The sequence below is a fragment of the Mercenaria mercenaria genome, chromosome 17 (assembly GCF_021730395.1).
Source record: "Mercenaria mercenaria strain notata chromosome 17, MADL_Memer_1, whole genome shotgun sequence".
Taxonomy (NCBI): domain Eukaryota; kingdom Metazoa; phylum Mollusca; class Bivalvia; order Venerida; family Veneridae; genus Mercenaria; species Mercenaria mercenaria.
Genome location: NC_069377.1, coordinates 96,680 through 124,137, shown reverse-complemented (window position 1 = coordinate 124,137; position 27,458 = coordinate 96,680). Strand labels below are relative to the sequence as shown.

General features: G+C 33.8%; 1 protein-coding gene across 5 annotated transcripts in view; it reads left to right on the top strand.

Moving 5' to 3' along the window:
- LOC123537544 (uncharacterized) overlaps window positions 1-27,458 on the top strand; it is a 276,487-nt gene that overhangs the window by 176,767 nt on the left and 72,262 nt on the right. The window contains exon 1 of one of the 5 annotated variants that reach the window (XM_053528637.1): window positions 19,821-20,193. The exons of the other annotated variants lie outside the window; for them this stretch is intronic. Coding sequence (XP_053384612.1) covers window positions 20,164-20,193 — 30 coding nt within the window. The 5' untranslated portion in view covers window positions 19,821-20,163. Of the gene's footprint in view, window positions 1-19,820; window positions 20,194-27,458 lie in introns of those variants that run through there. 5 annotated transcript variants of the gene reach the window in all.

Sequence of the window (27,458 nt, the reverse complement as noted above, 5' to 3'; positions counted from 1 at the left end):
TTAAAAGCAAACAATTACACAGTAACGATACAGTTGCATGTTTATGCGATATAACTTACAGGTATACTGTAGTTTTTAAGTGAAAGACGCAATACAAAATTTTATTCTCTCACAACTATAATTCACAGCTATTGGCCCATTATTGTCTTCGTAAGAGAACATGCTAAACTTTTCCAAAGCCATTTTTGGATAGTATTACAGAACTTTCTGCAAGTTTCTGTTGGCTGATCTGTACAAAACAGTAAGATTTTTACTTTAATAAAAGGCGATTTTAAGGAAAGAAAAAACTTAACTAAATTTATGTCTGCGAAATGGCGCATATGCAAATTGTGATTATACACATTAAGATCCATTAAAGTAATCATGATTAGGGCGATGATTAATTTTAAGTTAACACTCTGTTAAAATGAAAATCACTTCTTTCAGCTGCCAATTAATTTTCAGTGTTTAAAGTAGCAGTATATATCTAGCTACAAGGCACCCGTTTATGAGATTGGGAATACTCGTATTCAAGTAATGCAGTTCAAATTTGACAACTTTAACAGCAACAGTTTTAGCTGTTAAAAGATGTAGTTTTAATTTGATCTTGATGACGATATTCCCACTGGTTACGTCCCAAACGCAGAAACACTGTGAAGCAGTTACTTAACAACTGCATTCGAGTGAATGAAGGTTCAAGGTGTCGTTCTGTGGGAGGAAGATATTGTTCAATAGGAAACAAAATATCTAAAGAAATGGTGTGAAAATTGAAAGTCCTCAAAACTCTTCAGGTTGTTAAAGGGTAATCAGTTCGAATTTTAATGGAAATGGCGGATAATAAAATTACGAAGACACTGGTGAATTGATTTATTATTGTGACGTATGTCTAGTGTACTATTTTGGTTGGCTGTTTTAAGGGGTAGCACACTCGCGGTGGGGGACATTTTTCCAGTGACACTGTTGTTTGTTCAATTTAACTTGGTCAAATTTTATTTTGACCGTGCCGCATTATTTCAATCAATCAATCAATCAATCAATCAATCAATCCATCAAACAGATATTTTGAAAATGATATAAAGTTTGAATTGAGTTTGTGAATAAAACCGTTTGGTAAAATAATTCGATTTTTGAAGCGAAACAGAAAATATCATGTAATTCTGAAATTCGTTTAGTGATATAACTCAATCTTGTTTCTGACGTCATAATAACATAATGAGCAAATAGTGCCTATCAATAAAAAGAAATATGCTTTACCGAAGAAACCGTCACCAAAGCCATTCGAAGAAGATACAAGATTAATGTATTTGTCATGAAACAAAACCAATGTTGCTTGTTTATCATCATATTCTGTTTGTTTATGAATGTTTCGAAATATTTTCTAAACAAACCCATTCTTTGTTTTAAACTGCCACAATTTTAAGACGCCGCACACATTACTTATATTGTGCTAAAACTCAGTTACGGGAATGAAAAACAGCAGTTTCTACACGTAAGTAATCAGGATACAGATCAAACAATTCATCTACGTTTTTTATTTGTATTTATGTATTATGGGCGGTAATGTGTCAACACTACTTGTGTTGATTGTAATGGTTCATTTAGATTTGTCTGGAAACAAGTTTTTTGCCTTTTGGATTATAAAAAAGCTGTTTTGTTCATGCCTCGAACGAACGCTGTAGAAAGTTATGTTTTCATAGTAAGTACTGTAAGACGAAACGTTTAATTAGTATTTTGCCTTGTGAACCTTCCAGAAGTTTTGAGGCTTACCAATAGACTGGCATCGGTCATTAGAGTCCTTTAAAATAAATATATCTGCCATAAAATCCTCTCAAATAGTACTTTATTAAAAAAAGAACAATATTTCTGAGAAAATATCAGTGTCATTATGCCGAAAGAAATAACCTTTATTACAGATTACTTGATCTCAACAGACTTTTTAAGTCTAGCTTAACTACAGGAATGAATTTGTTAGAAACAATATGGGTTCCTTTCGGTAAAAAAAGTACATTTTTGAATATTTTTTTTTGAGCACAGAAATGCTGCTATAGGCGATTAACGTTTATGTCTGAAAGTTTTATCTTATCTCCACACAATGTTTGATCTATATTGAAGACTGAATTGATGAAAGCTTCCGTCTCTAGTGATATTATAAACAGTTAGAACGGCAGCAAATCAGTTAAATGTATACATTTAATAGCTTGAAATGATATGCAGTTTTAATAGTGTTTATGTTTTCAGCACATTGAAAAGGTTCATTCCGAGAAAACTCTAGGTTATGTAATGGTGCTTACATAATAGAAGCACGTGACACCTAGAACAAGTTACCATCAAAACGTGTTGAATTGCTTCCAATGGTATTTAACCCTTTACCCTGCCTATTTTCTATATTGAACTTGTCCATCTTTTAATTTCGATAGTACCATTAACTGTATAAAGGGGTGTTTACCAAAAAGATACTGACTGAATAGCGAACAGTGCAGATCTTGATCAGACTGTACAGATGTGCAGGCTGATCAAGATCTACACTGGTCGCAAAGGCAGAATTGATCCTGTCCAGCATGGTAAGGGTTAAATTATATAACAATTTGTTGACTATTGTATTGTTTGACGTAAGTGAATATTGGTCTCACCGTTGTCTTTACAAAGAAAAAGAATATGATTCTGAGTTTATATATTACGTTTAAACTACTCATTAATAAAAAAAAGAGCATTTCATCCCATTTCACCAACCTGAAAGAAATATGGAGTGAGTAGCACTGGTCAAAGATGGATCATAATTACTGTTCTCTAATATTACATTTGAACTTGCACCGACGATGAAAATTTAAAACCGCGGTATGAAATATGGGTAACTTTCATTTAAAGATTAAAAAGTTCTACTGAATATATATGTAAACAAAAAATGTTAATGTGCTTAACAAGGTTTATTTCTATTTCATCATTTAATTGCAACGACATTGGTTTTTAAAGTACTTCTTTACAATGTTGCCCCTCGTATGCCAATAATCAATAAATTATAGAAAACCTTTATTTCTGAAGGTAGAAAAACTCGAATATTACGAGGAATAATTACTGTAATATTGATTGATAATGTTGCTAAGGTTATTCCGTATGTTATTACTAAAACAAGTGAAGTAAAATACGCCTGCGTAAACAGCTGTTCTTGAAACTGTCAGAAAATGGAACTTTTAAGTGCGAGTTTCGTTTAAAAATAATAAAATGGTGTAATCGTTTAGGGAAGATTTTTTAAATTTTAATTTACTTACGCATTCTTTCATTTCAAATGAAAGATATGTCAAATATTTTTGCTCACATGTCTATTCAGAAATAACGCAATGTTTTGAGAGACAGTATGTCTACCCTTAGCTGTTTTTTCACATCTTGCAGACAGAATGACATGAGCTCATTTTAAAGATGTCCGTTCACATGTGTATTAAAGCGTTCAGAGACGCTGCGTCTACACTAGGAAGTTTTCATATCTTTTTGAATGGCATAATCTCATTTAAATGTTGTAGATTTTCTCTGATAAGAGTTGCTTTACTGCTTAGCAGAATAATTATGTTGAAATATAGTATTTCTGTTTTATGTGTTTGAAGAAATTTTTATTGCCACAGTCATTTCGGTTAAGATTTTACCGGCCTTCAATACCGATTGCAGTTTTGCCTTATAATACCCTTTTTTATATTTTATATATATTTTATATTATCATTACTATGAATATGGTCTCACGTTGTCTTTACAAAATCGTTAAGAATATGATTTGAGTTTCAATGTTTTAAATACTCGTATAAAAAAAAGAGCAATTTAATCAATTTGCACAACCTGAAAAATATGAGTGAGTGCATGGATCAAAGAGGATTCATAATACGTTCTCTAATATTACATTTTGAACTGCAACGACTATGAAAATTTTTAAAACCGCGGTATGAAATTGGGTAACTAAATTAAGATTAAAGTTCTACTGTATATATGTAAAACAAAAATCAATTTCAATGTCCTTGTAACAAGGTTGTTTATTTCATCATTAGCTTGCAATCGACATTGGTTTATTAGTACTTCTTATAATTTGCCTTATCACGTATGCAAAATCAATAAATTATAGAAACCTTTATTCTGAGGTAAAAAAACTACGAATAATTAACGAGGTAATAATTACTGTAAATATTGAATGATAATGTTCTAAGCTTAATTCCGTATGTTATTACTAAATACAATGAATGTTAATTACGCCTCGTAAAGTGTTCTTGAAATGTCAGAAAATTGAACTTTTAATGTGCGAGTTTCGTTTCAAAATAAATAAATGTTTAATCGTTTAGGGAAGATATTTAAAAAATTTTATTTACTTACCATTCTTTCATTAAAATGAAGAAATATGTCACAATCTATTTCTCACTGTTGATCAGAAATAACGCAATGTTTTTAGAGAACAGTTATGTCTACCCTTAACTGTTATTTCATATCATCTGCAACAGAAATGACATGAGCTCATTTAAAAGAAGTCCGTCAATGTTATTAAAGCGTTCAGAGACGCTGCGTCTTACACTAGAAGTTTTCATATCTTTTTGAATGGCATAATATCATTTAAATGCATTAAGTAAAAGATTCTCTGAATAAGAGTTGCTTTAATGCATGCAGAATTTATGTTGTAAATAAGGATATTCTGTTTTAAGTGTTTGAAGAAAAGTTTTATTGCCACGGCATTTCGGTTAAATTTTCCGCCTTCAATACGATTGCAGTTTTTGCCTATAATACCCTTTTTTATCATTTTTAGTATTCTTAATTATCTTCTTTTAACATCCGAAGTCTTAACATTTTCTTTCTTTAAACATTCGTGCCGTTGAACTTTAGTGATTTCAATGTGCCTCTAAAATCCGGTGGGAAAAAACCTGCTTGAACTTTCCGAATGGAAATCAAAGTTTGCAGATCGCAATGATATGAAGGAAGACTAGGTATGTTGCATCAGTTCGTGTATATAGAAACAAAAGAAGCATGAGTTATGACAAAATATACACATAAATATACATTGACGCAACGACATATTTGGCAAATATTGTTATCTTTTTTTACCTATATATCTTCCATTCGAGTAATAAATCTAGGATGAGCAAAGATGGCCATTGTGCATTGATCTCACGTGTTTTAGGTTTATAAAATCCAATCATACTGCATCGAACTTTCTGCAAATTGTCCATTCGTACTGAAACAGCATTGTTTATTTCAACAATAGTGGCTTGCTATCGAAGTAAAGTGCGTTAATTATGCTCAGCTATTAATGGTAGGAATACTCCATTTATTCAAACGTTTAAGCATCTGTTCCAAGACGTAAGAAGGACCACTTCCTGGTATATAAAGTATAACTAAAATCATAAATGATAGGGTCATAGATTCACTAAAATGATTAGTCACTACTATCATAATAGATAAATGTAATATAAAGCCTTCAAGTGAACAGATTTCCCCTTACTAAAGAGCAAAGTATGGTTTCATCCATCAGTATTAAGATATCAGCCTTCAGTGAAAGATGTAATGTTATACCCACTGATCGTAGGTTGGTACCCATTCAAAACGTGAAAGCATGTTTTCATCTGTAGCTGTGCAGAGCTTAGGCAGCTATCAGAAAAAAACTGTTGATTTACTTCACTGTTCATGAGAAAACTGAGTGACAACATCATAGGGAGGGAGCGCAAGCTTTCGTCGTTGAAGATACTGTAGTCCAATGCTTCCTCTTAAATTATAGGAACATGCCAAATGAATATTTAGGGATCACTAACTTTGAGCATTCAGATGAAGGGCACACTCAGAGAAATGAAATCACTGCCATTGGCCAATGAAAGATGTTAAACAGGACGTACTGAAAATGTGGCATCTATAAATAAATGCTTCCAGTTAAAATGTTTTGCTGCATGAAAGGATAGTCATTCAAGCAAAAAGTTAAAATGCTCCACATAAAGAGGAATATATGTTATAGCATGCCAGTTAATTGTAAAATAGGTCATGCTTAAATTTAGGTAAAATCATAGTGACAGGTATTGTAAAAAAAGTTAGCTGAGACTGTATAACGGCATTCTTTGGGAAAAGTAGGCCTGTTTTCAAGGGAGATGGTAACCTTGCTTTCACATAATGGTAGGACCTTGATTTATTATTTGCATGAATGTTAGGTTCTTAGATGATCGTTTATATCAAGTTAAAGAAATTTATATGGGCAAAATTTCCGCTGAATTTAGGTACGCCTTCATAAAGGTTAAGTACTCTTATTTCGTAATCATAGGATATCAAAGGTTAGTCATCAAAGGTATCATGAAGAAACAGGTATGTTCAGTACAGTTCAGTTAGCATCAAGATAATATTTATAAATGTCTGACCGCTATATGGTATCAGAAAATAGTGAATACAAATCCTTTAAAGTCATGAACATTTATCGTCAGTCAAAGGAAAAAATATACATTTTTTTTGTCAGTGATTTCTTTACTTGAATCGCGTATGCATGAAAGAGTGGTTAGGGTCACTGCCTTCCAATGACTTGCCCCTTACCAATATGACTCGAGCCTTTTAACTTCTTCCTGTTAGGAAACCATCCAACTGGCTTACGGAAGGTCTTTGGTTTTACTCATGTGCATGTTCATCATGAAATAATGCATGTATGAGCGTCTTCGGCCAAAAGCTGGGAAAACGCCATATGACCTATATTTTTGCTGGTGTGATGTTAAGCCCCCACCAAAAAACGTTTACGAGTATTTTATGATTCATAACTAGATGGTTGACCTATTTGACCTCGATAACATGTGCATCTTATATTTGATCAAGTTATGAGTCTTAGCCTTGGATTGGAAATGTTATTGCTGTCACAAAGTCATGTTGGAAAGTATTTGTATTTTCAATCTTATTCTGTTTATAGGATTTTTTAAAACTGTTTGCATTGCAGTGCATACATGTACCCTTTGAACAATGTTAGTGTAGCCGTCTACATACAACAGTTTTATAACTGATTTTGACATAGAACCTTTCATATTTTCATTAAAAAACAAAATCATAGGAACGTTTTTATAACTAAACAGTTATAGCGTGGGATATATGGAATCACAAAAATGCATTCTCTATTCACTTTAGAATTTCAAAAACTGGAATGCATGCCTCACTGTGACAATAATAATACTATCTTAATTGAACTTATATATAAACTAATTCGAAAATCTTATACTTTTACTGTAAATACCATTTCGCAATAAAGTAAGTGTTAAAATACGGTAACAGATTGTATGACGTAAAATGATTTTTTGAAAAACATAAAAGCAAATGTTTTTGAATGCATGTTTTCAGATGGACCGATTATCACACACGTTAACCGGTTGCGAGCAAAACAGTTCACCTTTTTAGAAAATGAAAATGAATCATATTCGAAAACAAGTGCTTTTGAGGAGGATAAAAATGTTATTGTGTAGGAAGAACTGTTTTTGTGTTGCGCTGATGCGTTAAAGGCGGTTATTTGTCAACATCTGTTAGGCTTTTGTAGTTTTAATGTTTCAATGATTATTTAAGGCAGTATTTTCTTTGGTTTGATTATTTGTTGTTTTTTGTCATTTCTTGTTCTTGTTGAAGACTGAACTTTCATGTCAATAGCAAGAATTACAGGCACACAAATGAATTTCGAACCTGTTATTTGATTTTACAGCCTTTTTGGTAGAATAGGAATTGCCACAAGTAAAAAGTTTGTTGAAGTGAATAGTATTCATGGCATGGCCAGGCTTTACAAACATATGGAAATAAGAGTATCACACCCTATAAACGACTGTAGCCCCCTCTTCCTTTGCGAGTGATCAAAACAATAAACTGACAGTTAGAAGTTAAAAAATAACAGTTTAAAGTGACTGATTTGCTTCGAATGTATGTATATTTACATTTTATTGGAAGCTGAACATGATTTGTTTCTGTATATAATGTGTTAGTCTGATGACAGGTAGAATTATAGCAAAAAACTCGATTGATCACAGATTTTGTCTAGAATTGTACATTGTCGGCGTCAAAAGTACTTATTTTCTTGCTTGAAGAATGACCTACATGTAAATTTCACTGTTTCATGAATAAAAAAAAACAATACTAGTTTGGTAAAGTAAAATAAAATCATTGATAAATTCTCCAATTTGTTTATAACCGTCAATGAAAGAAAATTTGGTGTTATTTCCTGATTGTATGCATGCTTGCTTAAATACTGTACAAGTCCTTGCGAGTTTCGTAAAAAGACTGTATGCCTGTTTGTGAGTGACTTCTTTATAAAATATCGTCGTTTCCTATGCTCCTGTAGTACTTCTTCATAATTATAACCCGCAAACAAAGTATGAAGGAGGGTGGAATATAGCAGGCAACATGCGGTTTGTCTGTTTGGTCTGTTTATATATGTGTCCTCATATATTTGATTGTGCAATTACTTCAATGCTATTTCACCTACCTCTCTCAAAGATTACGTACAAACATCGGCAATATATACTTAATGTGTATCTTATTATTTTCCTTTTTATACGCCCGTTTGAAAAACGGGACGTATTATGGGAACGCCCCTGGCGGGCGGATGGGCGGTTGGGCGGGCGGGCGGGCGGGCGGGCGGGCGGCGTCCACAGACCTTGTCCGGAGCATATCTTCTACATGCATGGAGGGATTTTGATGAAACTTGGCACAGTTGTTCACCATCATGAGACGGAGTGTCATGCGCAAGAACCAGGTCCCTAGGTCTAAGGTCAAGGTCACACTTAGAGGTCAAAGGTCAAATTCAAGAATGACTTTGTCCGGAGCATATCTTCTTCATGTATGGAGGGATTTTGATGAAAGTTGGCACAATTGTTCATCATCATGAGACGGAGTGTCATGCGCAAAAACCAGTCCCTAAAGTTAAGGTCAAGGTACATCTTAGATGGCTCAAAGAAACAAAGAATGAAAATGTCAAGTATGATTTTGTCGAGGCATAACTTCTTCATGCATGGAAGGATTTTGAAGTAAGCTTGGCACAGTTGCTCACCATAAGATAGAGGAGTGTATGCGCATAAATCAGGTTCCTAGGTCAAAGGTCATGGTCACACATATAGAGGTCAAAGGATACAATGGATATGAACGAACTTTTCCTGGGATAGCTTCTTCAGTGTGACAGGAACTTTGTTGTGCTTGGCAAAAATGTCACAACTTCATGAGACGGTATGTCTATGACGCAAGAACAGGTCCTAGGGTAAGGATCAAGTCACATTTAAAGGTCAGAAGGATACATAGAATGAAAACTTTGTCCGGAGTTTCTTCTTCAGCATTGAGGATTTGATACAATTGGCATAAATGTTCACAACATGAGACGGATGTCGTGCAAGACAGGTCCCTTGGTCTAGTCAAGGTCAACTGTTAACAGGTCAATTGGTCCAATCGAATGAACTTGTCCGGAGATATTTCTCATCAATGAATTGGGATTTTGATGTAACTTGGCCAAAATTGGTACACCATCTATCGAAGGACAGTGTCTGCACTGTCCTTCTTAAATGAATTATTCCCTTTGCGTTGACTATAACATACGCTTATATGATATTTTTACATTACAAGATGTTAGGGAAGAATCGTAGTCAACATTTCTGTTAGTACAAAATAGTGACATGTTACATCCATTTGAGTGTTTTTGTAGCTATCTCTACCTGGTAAGGATTTATGGACTTGTAATTTTTTTTTTTTTCTATTTTTTTTTTTTTTTTTTTTTTCTCTTTAAGGATTAACTTCTTGTTGGTACATAAAGTAACTCATTGTACTTTTTTTATATTGACCGTATGGAGTAAAACCTAAAGACCAACTTTTTGTGTAAACATGATGTTACTTTCAAATTTTTGGGTGTATTTGTAAGGATCTTACCTGGGTACAGGATTTTATTTATGTGGAACTTAACCAAAAATAAAAAGAATTACAATAATTTCTTAAAAAAAAAAAACAAATCATTGATAAAAAACTAAAAATTAAAATTCCATTTGCTAAAAGGTGTAGTCTAACAAATTTGCTGTGACGGGCCGTATATTGTGAATTTGTACACCAATTGATCTTTTCAAGTAAACACTTTAAAGGTGAAACGTGGTCTGCTTTTCTTTGTGTGTCAGTGCCCCTAACTATTCTTTATGCATTAAGGGATTCAGAAACTCCTGGGATAAATTTCGCATCAGTGAGACCAAATAGACGATTTGTCGCTACAATCACATAATTCGTAGAATTCAAAACCATTGATAATACTGTAAATGCAACAACAATTAATAAGGTGATGAAAACTGAACAGTGTTGGGCTGATATTGGATGAATATACGGCGCCACTGAATCCAACTAATCTTTGTGGATAGCATACTTGACAGCGTCGCATCAGTAAAACACTTATTTCTAGTTTCTTTGTATTTGCAAATTAAAACACAACTATTAAAATGAAATTGTCTTAATTTTACTGAAAAATTCTGGAATGAAATATAAGTCCCATTTTACAAGCAAAAGTTATCATTAGAGGAAAAAGAGGGTTAATACAATCGCCCGAAGAAGTGTCAATGTGATGCTTTTTGTGATCACTGGTTCTCGTCCGTCGTGTATGTCCGTCGCCAAACATTTAACATTTAACACTGGAGGTCACATTCTTGGTCCAATCTTAATGAAATTGGTCATATTACGAATCATCGATATCTGGAAAGTTGATATTGGGGTCATTGGATCAAAATCTAGGTCCCAGTTCAAATTCGCGCAGTTCCTTGGACGGTTATCACTAAAATAAATGTAGATTATTTAACCTGAAATACAGTAATCTTGACAGGAGTAATCATTGACTGAACTTACATCGCGCACGGTATTTGATAACGAAAACATGTAATGTATTATAGGATATGGGGAAATCTACATTTAGCTTCAAACTCATTAACATATTAGACAAAAATGATTTTACTACTATTGATGGAGTCATTTGGCTGTATGTACACATGAGTAAACGCCTGAAATTACTAATTAAGGTAGATACGATACGAATTATCCCGGTCAATGATTATCGTTCGCATCTTTCTATTATAATACTTATAACATCGCGGATAACTTGTGGGTGAATATTTGTTTTAAATTTTTTTTAAATCGGAGGAAATCTATGTTGCAAGACGGAAACAGACAGCCGCATGGTCAATCTATATCCCATTGCAGTCGCACTCATATTAAATTTTAAAGTAATAACCGTGAATTCCGATAGGAAATCGAACGGATTAATTTATTGCGTATGCAAATATAGGACCTGCATGATACTTTCGTTTCAATCATTTTTATGATAGTAAATGTTGTGACAGGATAGACTGCAATCCGGGGATCAATCAACTATAGAAACAAATCACATCCCAATACAACTATTTAAATATTTATTTACAGTAAAATGATTATTAACTGTAATAAACTGAAAGTGAAAAAGAAAATCTTATTTAGAAAAAACGAAATTAACTTCTGAGTCAGTACTTTTTAAGAGTTTAAAGGTTAACACTACATGTCGTTGAACGTGTTTCGTGTAACTTTGACTTAGACACAAAAAATGCAAATACTTCAAGTAAAGTCCTTATATACCGTGAATACGTTGACTCCGATTTGAGCTCCCTATCAATGGAGGTCGTGATTGCAACCTTGGCCGACGTTCAAAAGTTTTTGACAAACCATGGGACAATAGCTCTCGCTGGGAATACAGCCAGGGTAGTGAAGACAATTGAACCTCGGCTTTGTAACTCCGCGGTCGTGACAGCATTCACAGGTAAAGTGTCTGGTCGAAGAAGCTAAAATAATGTTTAACTTGGTAAGCACCAATGACAAAACAATATTAGTAAGGTGCATTGAAATGCTCTTTGGGAAAATCCATTTACTTCATTGCTCATAAATGATACGTTACTATAAAAATATATGTGTAACTACATAAGAATGTCAATAGTAACTTGATTAAATAACGTATATACTTCCATTATTTCTGAAAATTATAAAAGTCTAAAGTTAAAGTATGGACGTAATCCATGCGGTGTTATGATTGCAAAATTATAGATACGAATTGATAAAATGTCAGCCCATTTTTCAATCAAAATTAAATACGATGCAATGCGAAATAAACGTAATACAAAATTAGCATGGAATATAATATCAATTTGACGTAAATTCGTCTAATGTCGAAAGTGGTGTGCACTGGGCATATCTAGTCCAGTCTATTTGTAGGGTAATGTCCCGCCAAACACTAAATTTCATGGGACTCACGGCTAATGCGTGTACTCTGACTATTTGCATTTTCACGGGAATCACGATATAGCCGGGAAATCTGACTACTTTGGCGCGGATTGAAATTTACAATTTAAGGCCCGTTATAGCGGTTTTGGAGATAAAAATATGAATTATTAAAGTTTATAAAATACCAACTTTCTTGTTACTGAACCGAATTTAATGAAATTTACATGGACATTTAACTTATGAAATACAGAAAAACATTAAAGGTATTTATAATATGCGTAAAATCTGACATTTACCTCAATAACTCAAAAATTTACGAAAAAATGATGCAATACCTATATTTACACTACAGATACATTGAGGCCCGTATGTCAGTTTGTGACATATGTATGTAAAACCAACACTGAGTCCTTGCATGTAAACGACGCTGAAGCATTCAAATAATTATTTAATTAAGTAGGATAGCGAGTCACAGACACTCCATCCCCGCCTCCAATGGATTAGTACAAGCATCGCACGAGGGGTTTGACATTAAATGACATTATGAACATGACGACTGATTAAAAGAGACAATTTTGTATGCATTTTTTTAAATTTCATTTACGCCTTTAAAGGACATAAATCGCCTACTGTACTCGCAAGATGGAATACAGTATCACTCGCAAATACGCGTTCAGATCAAATATCAAAATTGGCAAGTCGGCATACAGTAAATGTTTTTACACAGACTAGATAAAAATCAATTTCATTCAAAAAGGCAATAAATACGAAACATTTTATTTACATATATTTATGGAGTATGCATACATATTACAGACAGCATCATGGATACTTTGATTACAAATCAATTTGGCGTGATATTCATCAGTTTCGTGACTTGGTCGAGTGAATTTTCATGCAATGAGTGTGATCAGTCAACATTTTGTAAACATTACCTGTCAGTTTCATCTATTATATCACCATATACACATATTTATGTTAGACTTATCGTTAAACTTTAATACACATACAGTGTAAAGCAAAATAATGAATTTGAAAACGATTCTTACCTTTCGCGTGTCTGTTTATTGTTTTGATCACTCGCAAGAGGAAGAGGGGGGCTACAGTCGTTTATAGGGTGTGAGTATGCAGTGATATATTAAATGACTCTAGCAAACATAATGAAAATATTATTACATTATATTATATATTACCGAGCTATCACTTAGAACAGCCTCGATAGCCTAGTGGTAGAGCGTCCGCTTCCAATGCGGGAGGTCGTGGGTTCGATCCTTGGCCGCGTCATACCAAAGACGTGAAAATGGTACCAGTAGCTCCCATGCTTGGCGATCAGCATTAAAAGGGAAATTGGCCCCTTCTCTCAGACCGTCAAGGCGATGGATTCCATCAGGAATGAGGTGTCGAGAGCTATTAATATAAGTTGTAGAACTTGCTTCACAATCGACAAAAAATAAATTAGTATAATCACTTGCATATACTTTGTGACAAAAGTATTTTATGTATTGATAATCATATATAAATAACATCAAGAATATATGGTTGATATAATATACATAAAGAAATGATACAATGTAAGAAAATAAGTTCTATTAATGTTTGATAAATTTATGAATAAATCAGTTGATAGTAAATGATGCGTTTCCTGGCCGCGTGGTTAATGTCATTGGCTTTGAATTGCTTGCCCCTTACTACTTTCGATACAAATTACCTGTTTTTGGTAACTCTTTGGTGAAAAACTTAAGATACGAATTTACCTAGTAGAGCTGTAACCCTAACCCTAACCCATAGTGTAGGAATATTTTTAACTAGACTTATTAAAAAAAGCACATACATTTTATGTTTTCGGATTTTGGGAAGAACACAGGTGTACTTTAAGCATGAATAAAAAATTCTGTCATCATCGATTCCTTTTGGATCTTTGTTTTTTATGCTTAAAGCTTTCAGTTTCCTGAACATTATTCTAAAACACTGCAGTATATAATTATTTTATTCAGCATATTGACATCATGTTTTATATTTTTTTTACCACGGTATAAGAATTGTAGAAACTTTACATTGGCCTGAAAAGGACGAGATTTTTATGAGACACAACTATTTGTAAAATACAGACAAGCGAATGACATTGGATTTTTATTTCGGAGAATTAATGTCGTTGCTTAAAAAGACTCAGATATTGTTTCGTAACTTACCATAACAGTGCTAATTAGTGATCTAAATATAGATACCAGGTTAGAAATTTTCCAAGCAGCCTATTTGTCCCAATCACTTTATGTTATTTGTACCTTGAGATCTGTGTGAGAAACAGAGTTTGTGAATTCAAGTTAAAATGTTGTCAGCTAAATATATAGTTTCAAAGTGGTTCCGATTAAACGTCATAAGCTTGATAAGCCCGGTCATATTAATCATATGACCCTGTAGGGATACCCGATGGATACACCAGGTACCTAATCTTGGCCAGGACCTATACATCAACGTAAACTATTGTAGTTAGTGACTCGAAATTCCGAGATTCGTAACTCGAAATTTCGAGCTTTTAACTCGACATTTCGACTTAGTAACTCGACATTTCGACTTATTAACGCGACATTTCGAGTTTGTAACTCGACATTTCGAGTAAACAAATAACATACACTTGGCACTAATGCTCTTCCGTATATTTCAACTTACCACGTTAATTTTATTAAATACTAAAAATTTGAATGTTTGTCTTGGAGCATATGTAATGCAAAGTCAATAACCGATTTCGCGTCTCTGTAGCAAATATAGTTTTCATACACTGTATAGTGAGTACTTGTCGAACTAACTGACTGGAATATTTAGACAGCTTTATTGGCATTCTAATAAAATTCTGCGTCTCTTGCGTGCAGATGTTAGACTGACTTCTATAATCAATGGTTTCTCTGTTTAAAAAGTTAATCTTATCATTATATCTGTTTGATATTTATTTTGAGAAGGAAGCAGATTGAATAATTTGTCTCACTTTTTTACTGGTTCCGAATAGTTTTGACGTGAATCAAAATTTGTGATATTGCAAAATACATAGTTACTTTCAATATGTTATGGAATCAATTTGAATAGGGTAGCTTCTTGACTTGACGTGTAATGATTTGTAATTTGGTTTCTTTAAGACATTCATACTTATTTGTAAGACACCTGTATACCGGGAATACCTGTATATACCTTAAATACTTTCAGTTTGCACTTTAGATGTTATGATGTATTTTATTCTGTCAGTTTGTATTTTTAAATTTATGGAATAAACTGGGTTTATTTGGCATCTAATTCTGCATAATTACTGTAATTATATTGCGTAAAGAGAGAAAAGTGTAACATCTTAAATTGAAATAAATCTATGACATACCTTTATAACATGTCACATTTTATTTAAGGCCTATTTATCGACCAAATACCACGTACTGTAAGATTCATCAGACATAATAAGAAAGAAGTTTTAAGTTATAAAGCGCCTAATCAAAACTCTGGCCATCAAAATGTGTTTATTTTATTAGAACGGTAGCAAATATTAGGCATTCTAACACGATCCGCAGCAATTGCTTTATAAACATATAGCGGAATCGCCTATACATGAATCTACGATAAAATATAGCTGTTCCATTTCACCTAGACTGGTCACAGTCCTTACATTTGCCAGTCAGAGTCTCTTCTCATATTTTATGTTAAATTACTTCCCTTCATAGTTATAACATGGTTATCTTTTCCTGCTGCCGAATGATAATACAGCCAGATATTCAACAGGGAGCAATCTATAAACAGGGAGCTATCTATGAATGAAAGATATCTGACTAGGTATACATTAGTTTATAAAACAACTTATTATCAGACTAGTAGCTAGTCTACATTTCACCCTAGATTGTAATGCACCTGTCAATATTTTGCCCGCCCGGGGGAGCGGCGGGCATACACGGGACTTTAGACAGAAGACCATTCCCGACAGGCGGGAATTTGACAAACATTTGATGTACCAACCAGGCTCTAGGGTGGGATTTAGACAAAAAAGGTTGTCCCTAGGGTGGGGATTTAGACAACAAAATTTTTGAAATGTCAAATTCCCCCGGGTCGGCCCGCCGCCCCCCTGGGCGGGCATAATATTGACAGGTGCATAACATGACTGTGAGATTCTAATCTGCTTCCGTTATATGCCGACTAAATACTCGACTTTTTCAGTGCTAAGTAGATCTATGTAGTTATAAAAAGTACATTAAAATTTCTGAAACAACCAATTTCTTAGTGATAAATCTGTTTGTTTGTATTTTTACCGTAAGAAAATGTTTCAGCCGGTCTAGACAGTACCGATACGTCACTGTGCATCTATACCTATCTGGTCGTATATTTTACAATTTCTCCGTTGTAGGCATTACCAAAATGTCAACTAGATTCTACTATAACAGTAAATAACTTATAATCCATATTCCAATCTTCCAGACTCCAGTGTTTACGAACAGAACAGTACACTTCACTTATTATAACACTGCAACATTGCGGCATATAGTGTTTACGTAATTTATGAAATGCCGCAATGTTACTGTGTCATCATAAGTGACGTGTACTGTTTTTAGAACATAAATTTTTAATCAAATATTTACTTCTGATTTTTTTATATATATGCTGACCTTAGATGTTATTGAGAATAACATTTTCACAGCAGCAACTACTTAATACTTTAATTAAAATTTACTGAATATCGGACAATTCCGTTATGAAATGCTACCCAAGCGTGGGGTGGTGTTTATAACAGCATATGGCCCGCCGAATGACATATCTAGCTAAAATGTAGTGCTGAAAAATGCGAAGAATTTGCATGGATAGAATCGAAATAATAAATATGTTCGAATAATTTTATCAGTTGATAAAATATGGGCAGTCGTTCGGATGCGAATGATTAAATCACTCGTGAGGACATATTTATTATTTCTTAAGAATCATAACCACCTGAACCTGAACAAGCTGCTTAAAACATTATCAGTAGGATAAAACTGTCCATTTGTTAAATTTTGAAGACTTTATGGGAATAACACTTTAATTGCTGAGGTATAGTCCTTCCACTACATACTCGGTCAGGATGTACGTTAGCCAAACTAAAAAGTGATGCACGTCATTTACTTGCTTGTCAATTAAAAGTGAGAGTTGATAATTACATGTAATTTCATGTAGTGATTTAATGTGCATGAACGGTTGGAGATTGTTTAGCGTTCGGCTAATCTTGATGGCATATGTCAACTATTTATAATCCGAAAACCGGCGTAATTGATTGTCAATATTCATTGTTTGTATAATATTGTGTGGTCAATCTCATTAGTGAGATAAATCTGAGGTTAAAAGGGTACATGTCCTTATCAAAATTGTCTTACTGCGGTCGCAGTTATCGGGTGATAACACTGTCAGAATACGAACCCCCGCTCCGCCATCTCTTGTATGTGTCACGGTATAGGACTTGAATATTAAAAAACGGGGAGAAAGTGTGTAGGCGGCCGGGTAGCTCAGTCGGTAGAGCATTGGAACGGTATTCCGAGGCCCCGGGTTTGAGTCCAGGTCTGGCTGCACATTTTTCTCACCCTGTGACATTTGGCGTCCAAAATGGCACCGTGACGGCATTACACTGGTTAATCTCCGACGCCTGTAATTGGTTATAATATAAAGTACCCGCTAAAAGTCGAGAACGAATTTCAAAATGGCGGGGAAATATGTCACGGTATAGAACTTGAATATTAAAACGGGGTGAAAATGTGTAGGCGGTCGGGTTGCTCAGTTTGTAGGGCATTGGAACGGTATTCAGAGGTCCCGGGTTCGAGTCCCGTTCTGGCTGCACATTTTTCTCACCCTGTGACATTTGGCGCCCAACATAGGGCCGTGGCGGTATTACGCAGGTTAGTCTCCGACGCCTGTAATTGCGTATGTATATTAAGTACCCGTTAAAATTCGAGGACGAATTTCAAAAATGGTGGGGAAATGTTTCATTAGACCGTGACATATGGGTGCTTTACAACCGGCACGCTAAATTTAGAACTAGGGAAACTTCTGGAATTGGAGCGTATAATACATATTGTACTATCCTCCCATAAGAATTACAACAATGTAGATAAGTTTACTCAATTGTCAGTGACGTTAACTGTTGTCACTCACATCATATTTTAACGTATTTTTTCCGATTGATTCATATTATTAATCATTTAATTAATAAGGTTAGTATTTATTTTCCTTGTGTTATTTACCCTGCTAAATTTCTATAACGAACTTGTCCATCGTTCAATTTGGACAGTACCATTAACTGTTAAAAGGGGTGTTTACAAAAAAGATACTGACTGAATGGCGAACATTGAAGATCATGATCAAACTGCACGGCTGATCATGATCTACACTGGTCGCATATACAGAATAAATCGTATCCAGTATGATTATGTTTAAATTCTAGACTATGCATTCTTGTTATATGATTGTATATAGTGCATTTATATCGCTTAGCTGTAGTCTGTTTTTTTTTCTGAAAGGATTCTTACTGAAACTCCTTGCTATATGTTTTCTGTTGCTTTTGTCTTGTTTGTTTCATATACTCATTTGTATGAAGCTGGATGATTAGATGACATCTGTACAATTAATTATTTAAGGGAGGTGGCAGTTGTAAAGAGGGGACAAGTTTTAATGGTGTTACGGTATTTTGACATTAATTACAATTCTTTATCCACATAAGGCAGGATAAAGTAATATCCTTTAGATATATGGCAAATTTAATCGAATGATTGCAGTATAACATTATCTGCATCCGTTTCGTATTGTTAAAAGTTTACCTGCTTAGCATAATTACATTTTACATCCGTATCATGTTGTGGTAGTTTACGCTTGCTTATCATTTCCCGAACAAAGCTGCTGCAAAAAATGCCACGCGTCAAAGTACCTATGAAAGAGAGGGATTAATTGGCATAGGGAAGATAATTATATTTGTAAGTAATAGTTACATATAGTAATGATGATTGGATATGATAAAAATAGAAAGTACTCCCTTACGTAATTCAGAAGAAAGAACTCACCGTCATTAAATGCACCGATTCGCATTGCTTAGCATGAAATGAACTTTGATTGCTTTTGCGATGTTTTTGTAAATAGATTCGCACACGCTAATGTTGGTGTTCGTTCTCCCTTAACGTGAGTTAGATTAAACCGTTTACCAATACTAAGCATCTGTCAAAATATTTTAAGATAGGGCCTACACCGCAGTAAGTCAACCAAATGCAGACTTTTTGATAAAATCATAAATGTCAAAATTTTAAATTTTTGTATTTCTGAAATTTTTATATGTTGATATAAAGCTTGCGTGTCAGATTCGTCTATTAATTTGAATAGCTTCATAAGTCCCCTGTGCATTCCCATACCACACCCAACTCCCGATCCCACCCGCACTTCCCTCATTCATTTATTTTGTTTGTCTGTAGTTACTGCACTTATATAAACGAAACATAAATATAATTATCAAGGTTAGGAATAGGAGCTACCCGGCCTTTTAACTGTGTGAAATATATACTTTAGATTACAATCTGTACTGAATGGTTAAAATTTCACAAGTTCATAAGTTGTTCATTAACATAATGTAGAGATCTCATGTGCAATATGTACACTAGTAGAGAGGATATTTGTGTGTAACAAAAGTTTATGATAATACGTCTTCGTTTATAATAAATAGTTGATCCTTGTTTCATGACAATATGAAAATGATGAAAGATGATAATGCTTTTCTATTAAACCATCTTGCGGAAATCGAGGTGTAGACAGTTAGAGTCTAGCCCGATGCGGTAAAATATAACTGCGAGATAAAAATAAAACGATTTTCTATGTTCTAAAGATTCTTTCATCAGAGTACTATAAAAAATCTGAGAGATTCGATATATATTCATATAGAGGTGCTGGTGCCAATGTAGATAAAAAGATGGATTAAACTTGCAACAGTTTTAGTGTATGATCTGGAATATGACGGCTACATCAAAGGTAATTTACCTTATTTTACTGAATTAACTATATTCAAGCATGGGTTTCCTTTTTCTGTGCACTGTCTTATTTTGATTAAGCTGTTCCAAATGCAAGAAATTCACACTGCAATTTTAATAAATACGTTGATGTTGCTTTTTAAATGAAAATTCGTTTCAGACGAATTTAGGCTCATATTCAGAATACTTTAAAGTGTAATTAAAATGCAACAAATGTTTGTAGTGTATAAATATTAACACACCTTCGCCTGTCTGTTATTTTATGTTGAAAAAGCCTTATTTGATTAATTTAGTGTCTGTACAACATATATTATAGATCAAATATGTTAATACCGTGGTAAGAAATCGGAGCCACCTGGCCTTTCGCTGTATAACAATCAGTCACTGAATGGATTGAATTTCACAAGGTCATAAGTTAGTTAAGGCTTTATAACTTCATATTTATATTTACACAGTAAATACATGCGTAAAAATTTATACATGAGTAGAGAGAGAACATTTCTGTTATCATATTAAACACTATAATGAAATATACGTTAATTTCACCTCAGTTTCAATAAAGTAGGATAAATTATGATAAACTGTAGTATAGATATATAAGCCAATCAAGTGAAATAAAACGGGTTTTGATGTTTCTACTTGATAATTATAGAGACTTTCTTTAGAGCACTATTTCCTACGTAATTAAACGTATAAACATGATAAAGGTATGTAAATGTAAATAAAGGATTAAACTTGCATCAATGCTGTATGAATACGCATCATGGCTAAACTAAAGGTACTGTGTAGAGTACTTCAGGATTAATATATTTAGGTGATCGGCTAAAAGTGGATATTTTACCTTTTTGTTTCTTCCTTTTCTGAAGCAAAGACTGGTTGTGTTTGAGAAGAGTTGATGATGCGGTACCTCATATCGAATCCAAGCACTGAAGTACCGATGGGGCGATTGTCTGGTCAGTCTGAGGGAAATTTTGGGTTCGAATCCGGTTACCAACCGGGTTGTTAATGATTGTGGTGTAGTCCTGTTCCTTCCCTATTACGATGGTTAGGAAAATTGACCATCGCAAGGACAATTGACTGCTTTAATATAACCTAAAATACTGTTAAAAACGTGTGTTTAAACAAAAATTGCTTACATATTCCCCCGAAGCAAATTGGAGACAAAGCACTTAAACAATATTACTTTCAGCATTCGTCAAAATGTTTCTAAAACGAACTTGTTAATATAAAATTTTTCCTACTGTTCAAATTTCTCATCCAATAAGCCTTAAAAAGGTGCTTTAATTTTTTACTCTACAAAAGACAGGATACTTATTCCTACAAGGCAACAATTTAGTTTAATTTAATTTAGCTTGCCATTTGTTGGTAATATATTAACGTAGATATTGTTTATTAATTTTAACTGTTAAATAGTTTTATCTAATTTTTACACATAGAATTGTGTATAATCTTAAAGTGTTCATAAATCATTACAGGGTATGAAACATTCTTTTTCAGCAATTAATAGTTTGCTCATAATATTTGAGGCTGTCTGATGATAGCAGTGTTACAACCACATTTGTAATAAAAACCAGATTTGTAATAATTATAAAATTCTCGTTTTTATTACAAAATGTTGCAAAGGTTCAACCAATTTGTAATAACCATTTGTGTAAAAATCGCAAATTTTTTTTTTTCGGTAAATAGTTTTTCTAATTTACCACTGATTATTAAGCTTATGTGTTCTATATTAAGCGTTGCAGTTTTCGAATTGAACTGTTTGTCTTTATTGAGGCTGCCATGTTACCCGAAATCCTATTTGTAATAATTAAACTTTAAAATTATAACAATTCTCGTTTTTATTACAAAAATGGTTGCAAAGGTTCAACCACATTTGTAATAACCAGATTTGTAATAAAAATCGCAAACTTTTTTTTTCGGGAGATGTGTTTTCCCACGTGATATTCAAGCTTATGCATGCTTTATTAAGCACGTGCAGGTCGAATTGAACTGTCCTTGGTCATTTAAGACTCCAAATGTTTTACCGAAATCCTAGTTCATGGACTATTTTACTTTAAAAAGTTATTACATTTCTCGTTTTTATTACAAAAGTGGTTGCAAAGGTTCAACCACATTTGTAATAACCAGATTTGAAACTAAAAATCGCCAACACTTTTTTCGGGAGATGTGTTTCCCCACGTGATATTCAAGCTAGGCATGCGTTATTAAGCACGTGCAGGTCGAATTAAACTGTCCTTGGTCTTTAAGACTCCAAATGTTTTACCCGAAATCCTAGTTCATGGAATATTTTTACTTTAAAAATTATTACATTTCTCGTTTTAATTACAAAAGTGGTTGCAAAGGTTCAACCACATTTGTAATAACCAGATTTGTAATAAAAATCTCAAACACATTTTTTCGGGAGATGTGTTTTCCCACGTGATATTCAAGCTTAGCATGCGTTATTAAGAACGTGCAGGTCGAATTGAACTGTCCTGGGTCGTTTAAACTCCAAATGATTTACCTGAAATCTGTTCATGGAATATTTTACTTTAGAAAATTATTACATTTCTCGTTTTTATACAAAAGTGGTTGCAAAGGTTCAACCACATTTGTAATAACCAGATTGTAATAAAAATCGCAAACTCTTTTTTCGTGAGATGTGTTTTCCCACGTGATATTCAAGCTTAGCATACGTTATTAGGCACGTGCAGGTCGAATTGAAACTGTCCTGGGTCATTTAAACTCCAATTATTTACCGAAATCCTTGTTCATGGATATTTTACTTTAAAAAGTTATTACATTTCTGTTTTTAAATGCAAAAGTGTTGCAAAGGTTTAACCACATTTGTATAACCAGATTGTAATAAAAAACGCAAACTTTTTTTCGGAGATGTGTTTTCCCACGCTGATATTCAAACTTAGGCATCGTTATTAGGCACGTGCAGGTCGAATTAAACTGTCCTCGTTATTTAAGACTCCAATTGTTTTACCCGAAATCCTTGTTCATGAATATTTTACTTTAAAAAGTTATTACATTTCTGTTTTTATTCAAAAGTGTTGCAAAGTTCAACCACATTTGTATAACCAGATTTGTAATAAAAATCGCAAACACTTTTTTTCGGGAGATTGTGTTTCCCACGGATATTCAAGCTAGGAATGCGTTATTAGGCACGTGCAGGTCGAATTAAACTGTCCTGTTATTTAAGACTCAATTGTTTTACCCGAAATCCTTGTTCATGATATATTTTACTTTAAAAGTTATTACATTTCTCGCTTTTATTACAAAAGTGGTTGCAAAAGGGTTCAACCACATTTGTAATAACCAGATTTTAATAAAATCGCAAACACTTGTTTTCGGGAGTGTGTGCTTTCCCACGTGATATTCAAGCTAGGACATGCGTTATTGGCACGTGCAGGTCGAATTAAACTGTCCTTGGTCGTTTAAGACTTCAATTGTTTTACCCGAAATCCTTGTTCATGGATATATTTTACTTTAAAAGTTATTACATTTCTCGTTTTTATTACAAAAGTGGTTGCAAAGGTTCACCACATTGGTAATAACCAGATTTGTAATGAAAATCGCAAACCTTTTTTCGGGAGGTGTGCTTTCCACGTGATATTCAAGCTTAGCATGCGTTATTGGACGTGCAGGTCGAATTAAACTGTCCTGGTCGTTTAAGGACTCCAATTGTTTTACCACAATCCTTGTCATGGAATATTTTACCTTTAAAAAATTATTACATTTCTCGTTTTTATTACAAAAGTGGTTGCAAAGGTTCAACCACATTGTATAACCAAAATTGTAATAAAAATCGCAAACTTTTTTTTCGGAGATGTGTTTTCCCACGTGATATTCAAGCTTAGCATGCGTTATTAAGCACGTGCAGGTCGAATTAAACTGTCCTGGGTCATTTAAGACTCCAAATTTTTACCAAATCCTTGTCAGGAATATTTTACTTAAAAAAGTTATTCATTTCTCGTTTTTATTACAAAAGAGGTTGCAAAGGTTCAACCACATTTGTAGTAACCAGAATTGTAATAAAAAACGCAAACTTTTTTTTTCGGGAGATGTGCTTTCCCACGTGATATTCAAGCTTAGGCATGCGTTATTAAGCACGTGCAGGTCGAATTAGACTGTCCCGGGTCATTTAAGACTCCAATTGTTTTACCTGAAATCCTTGTTCATGGACATATTTTACTTTAAAAAATTATTACATTTCTCGTTTTTATTACAAAGGTGGTTGCAAGGGTTCAGCCACATTTGTAATAACCAGATTTGTAATAAAAATCGCAAACACTTTTCTTCGGAAGATGTGTTTTCCCACGTGATATTCAAGCTTAGGCATGCTTTATTAAGCACGTGCAGGTCGAATTAAACTGTCATGGGTCATTTAAGACTCCAATTGTTTTACCCGAAATCCTTGTTCATGGATATATTTTACTTTAGAAAATTATTACATTTCTCGTTTTTATTACAAAAGTGGTTGCAAAGGTTCAACCACATTTGTAATAACCAGATTTGTAATAAAAATCGCAAATTGTTTTTTTTTTTGAGAGATGTGTTTTCCTACGTGATTTTCAAGCTAATGCATGCGTTATTAAGCACGTGCAGGTCGAATTAAACTGTCCTGTGTCATTTGTGTCATTTAAGACTCCAAATGTTTTACCTGAAATCTTTGTTCATGGACATATTGTATTTTAAAAAAAGTATTACATTTCTCGTCGGTTACTAGCATAAAGATACTGTTGTACTGATTTTAATATCATTGACATTTTTATCATCATTATAAACATTATCATAATAATAATAGTAATAATAATAATCCTCATCATCTGGGGCTGGTCCGTTCTAGGATCAATGGTAAGATTAATTGCCCTAAACTGTATTACCTAAATAATGTTGAAAGCAGGCTCTCTGAATCCAACAAACAAATATAAAATTCATCAAAAACATTATACAGATTGCCAAAATTCGAGACGTTTGCAGTAGTAGGTGTAATATGACCACTACAGATTGTCAATAAATGGTGGTTATTTGTACCAAAGTATTTGGAAATCTGACTAAAGCGAGTTATGATTCGGGCACAAACATTATATATTACACAAAATAACAAAACAAATCTAAGTTCAAAGCTGTGACCTTGATCTTGGAGATAGCAACAAGGATCATGATCGCAACACACCTTCTATCCATGCTGGTTATTTGTACCAAATAATTTGAAATTTCTGACTATGCATGGGCAAGTTATACCAAGGACAAAAACGTATATACATGTATATCTAACTGCACGAACACACAAACTCCGCTGTTTCACGGCGGGATTATAATAAAAGAAGGCCTGTAAACTCATAGGCGGGCTCGATGAGGTGAGGGTAATTAGAAAATAAGGTGTATTTTCTTAGAATCTCATAGACATTATTTCGCAGCACAAGATCGGGCCCTCCTAGACTTAAGGTTGACAATAAAATCTGTAAAAAGATCCTTTGGGAGCAAGGAATGCAACCAAGAAGAATAATAGCAGACTCGGTTTGATTGAGTCTGTTCAAGAGAGGTAATGAAATGTGCAACACCTCTCACGCCCCCTAGCACCGGCTTAAGCGGAAATCTATTACACATATGTTGAATGGACTCCATGATCCCAAAGGACCAGAAAATATAACAACGAGCTGTTTCAAGTTGGTTGACAGACAGGAAGTTGCTATGTCATGGTACAAATTATGTACAACTTGTCAACCTTAAGTCTAGGAGGGCCCGATCTTGTGCTGCGAAATAATGTCTATGAGATTCTAAGAAAATACACCTTATTTTCTAATTACCCTCACCTCATCGAGCCCGCCTATGAGTTAACAGGCCTTCTTTTATCATAATCCCGCCGTGAAACAGCGGAGTTTGTGTGTTCGTGCAGTTATATATACATGTATAAGTTTTTGTCCTTGGTATAACTTGCCCATGCATAGTCAGAAATTTCAAATTATTTGGTACAAATAACCAGCATGGATAGAAGGTGTGTTGCGATCATGATCCTTGTTGCTATCTCCAAGATCAAGGTCAAAGCTTTGAACTTAGATTTGTTTTGTTATTTTGTGTAATATATAATGTTTGTGCCCGAATCATAACTCGCTTTAGTCAGATTTCCAAATACTTTGGTACAAATAACCACCATTTATTGACAATCTGTAGTGGTCATATTACACCTACTACTGCAAACGTCTCGAATTTTGGCAATCTGTATAATGGTTTTGATGAATATTATATTTATTTGTTGGATTCAGAGAGCCTGCTTTCAACAGTATTTAGGTAATACAGTTTAGGGCAATTAATCTTACCATTGATCCTAGAACGGACCAGCCCAAGATGATGAGGATTATTATTATTACCATTATTATTATGATAATGTTTATAATGATGATAAAAATGTCAATGATATTAAAATCAGTACAACAGTATCTTTATGCTAGTAACCGACGAGAAATGTAATACTTTTTTAAAGTAAAATATATTCATGAACAAGGATTTCGGGTAATACAATTGGAGTCTTAAATGACCCGGGACAGTCTAATTCGACCTGCACGTGCTTAATAACGCATGCATTAGCTTGAAAATCATGTGGGAAAACACATCTCTCAAAAAAAACAATCTGCGATTTTTATTACAAATCTGGTTATTACAAATGTGGTTGAACCTTTGCAACCACTTTTGTAATAAAAACGAGAAATGTAATAATTTTCTAAAGTAAAATATGTCTATGAACAAGGATTTCGGGTAAAACATTTGGAGTCTTAAATGACCCATGACAGTTTTATTCGACCTGCACGTGCTTAATAACGCATGCCTAAGCTTGAATATCACGTGGGAAAACACATCTCCCGAAAAAAAGTGTTGGCGATTTTTATTACAAATCTGGTTATTACAAATGTGGTTGAACCTTTGCAACCACTTTTGTAATTAAAACGAGAAATGTAATAATTTTTTAAAGTAAAATATGTCCATGAACAAGGATTTCGGGTAAAACAATTGGAGTCTTAAATGACACAGGACAGTCTAATTCGACCTGCACGTGCTTAATAACGCATGCATAAGCTTGAATATCACGTGGGAAAACACATCTCCCGAAAAAAAGTGTTGGCGATTTATATTACAAATCTGCTTATTACAAATGTGGATAAACCTTTGCAACAACTTTTGTAATAAAAACGAGAAATGTAATAACTTTTTAAAGTAAAATATATCCATGAACAAGGATTTCGGGTAAAACAATTGGAGTCTTAAATGACCAAGGACAGT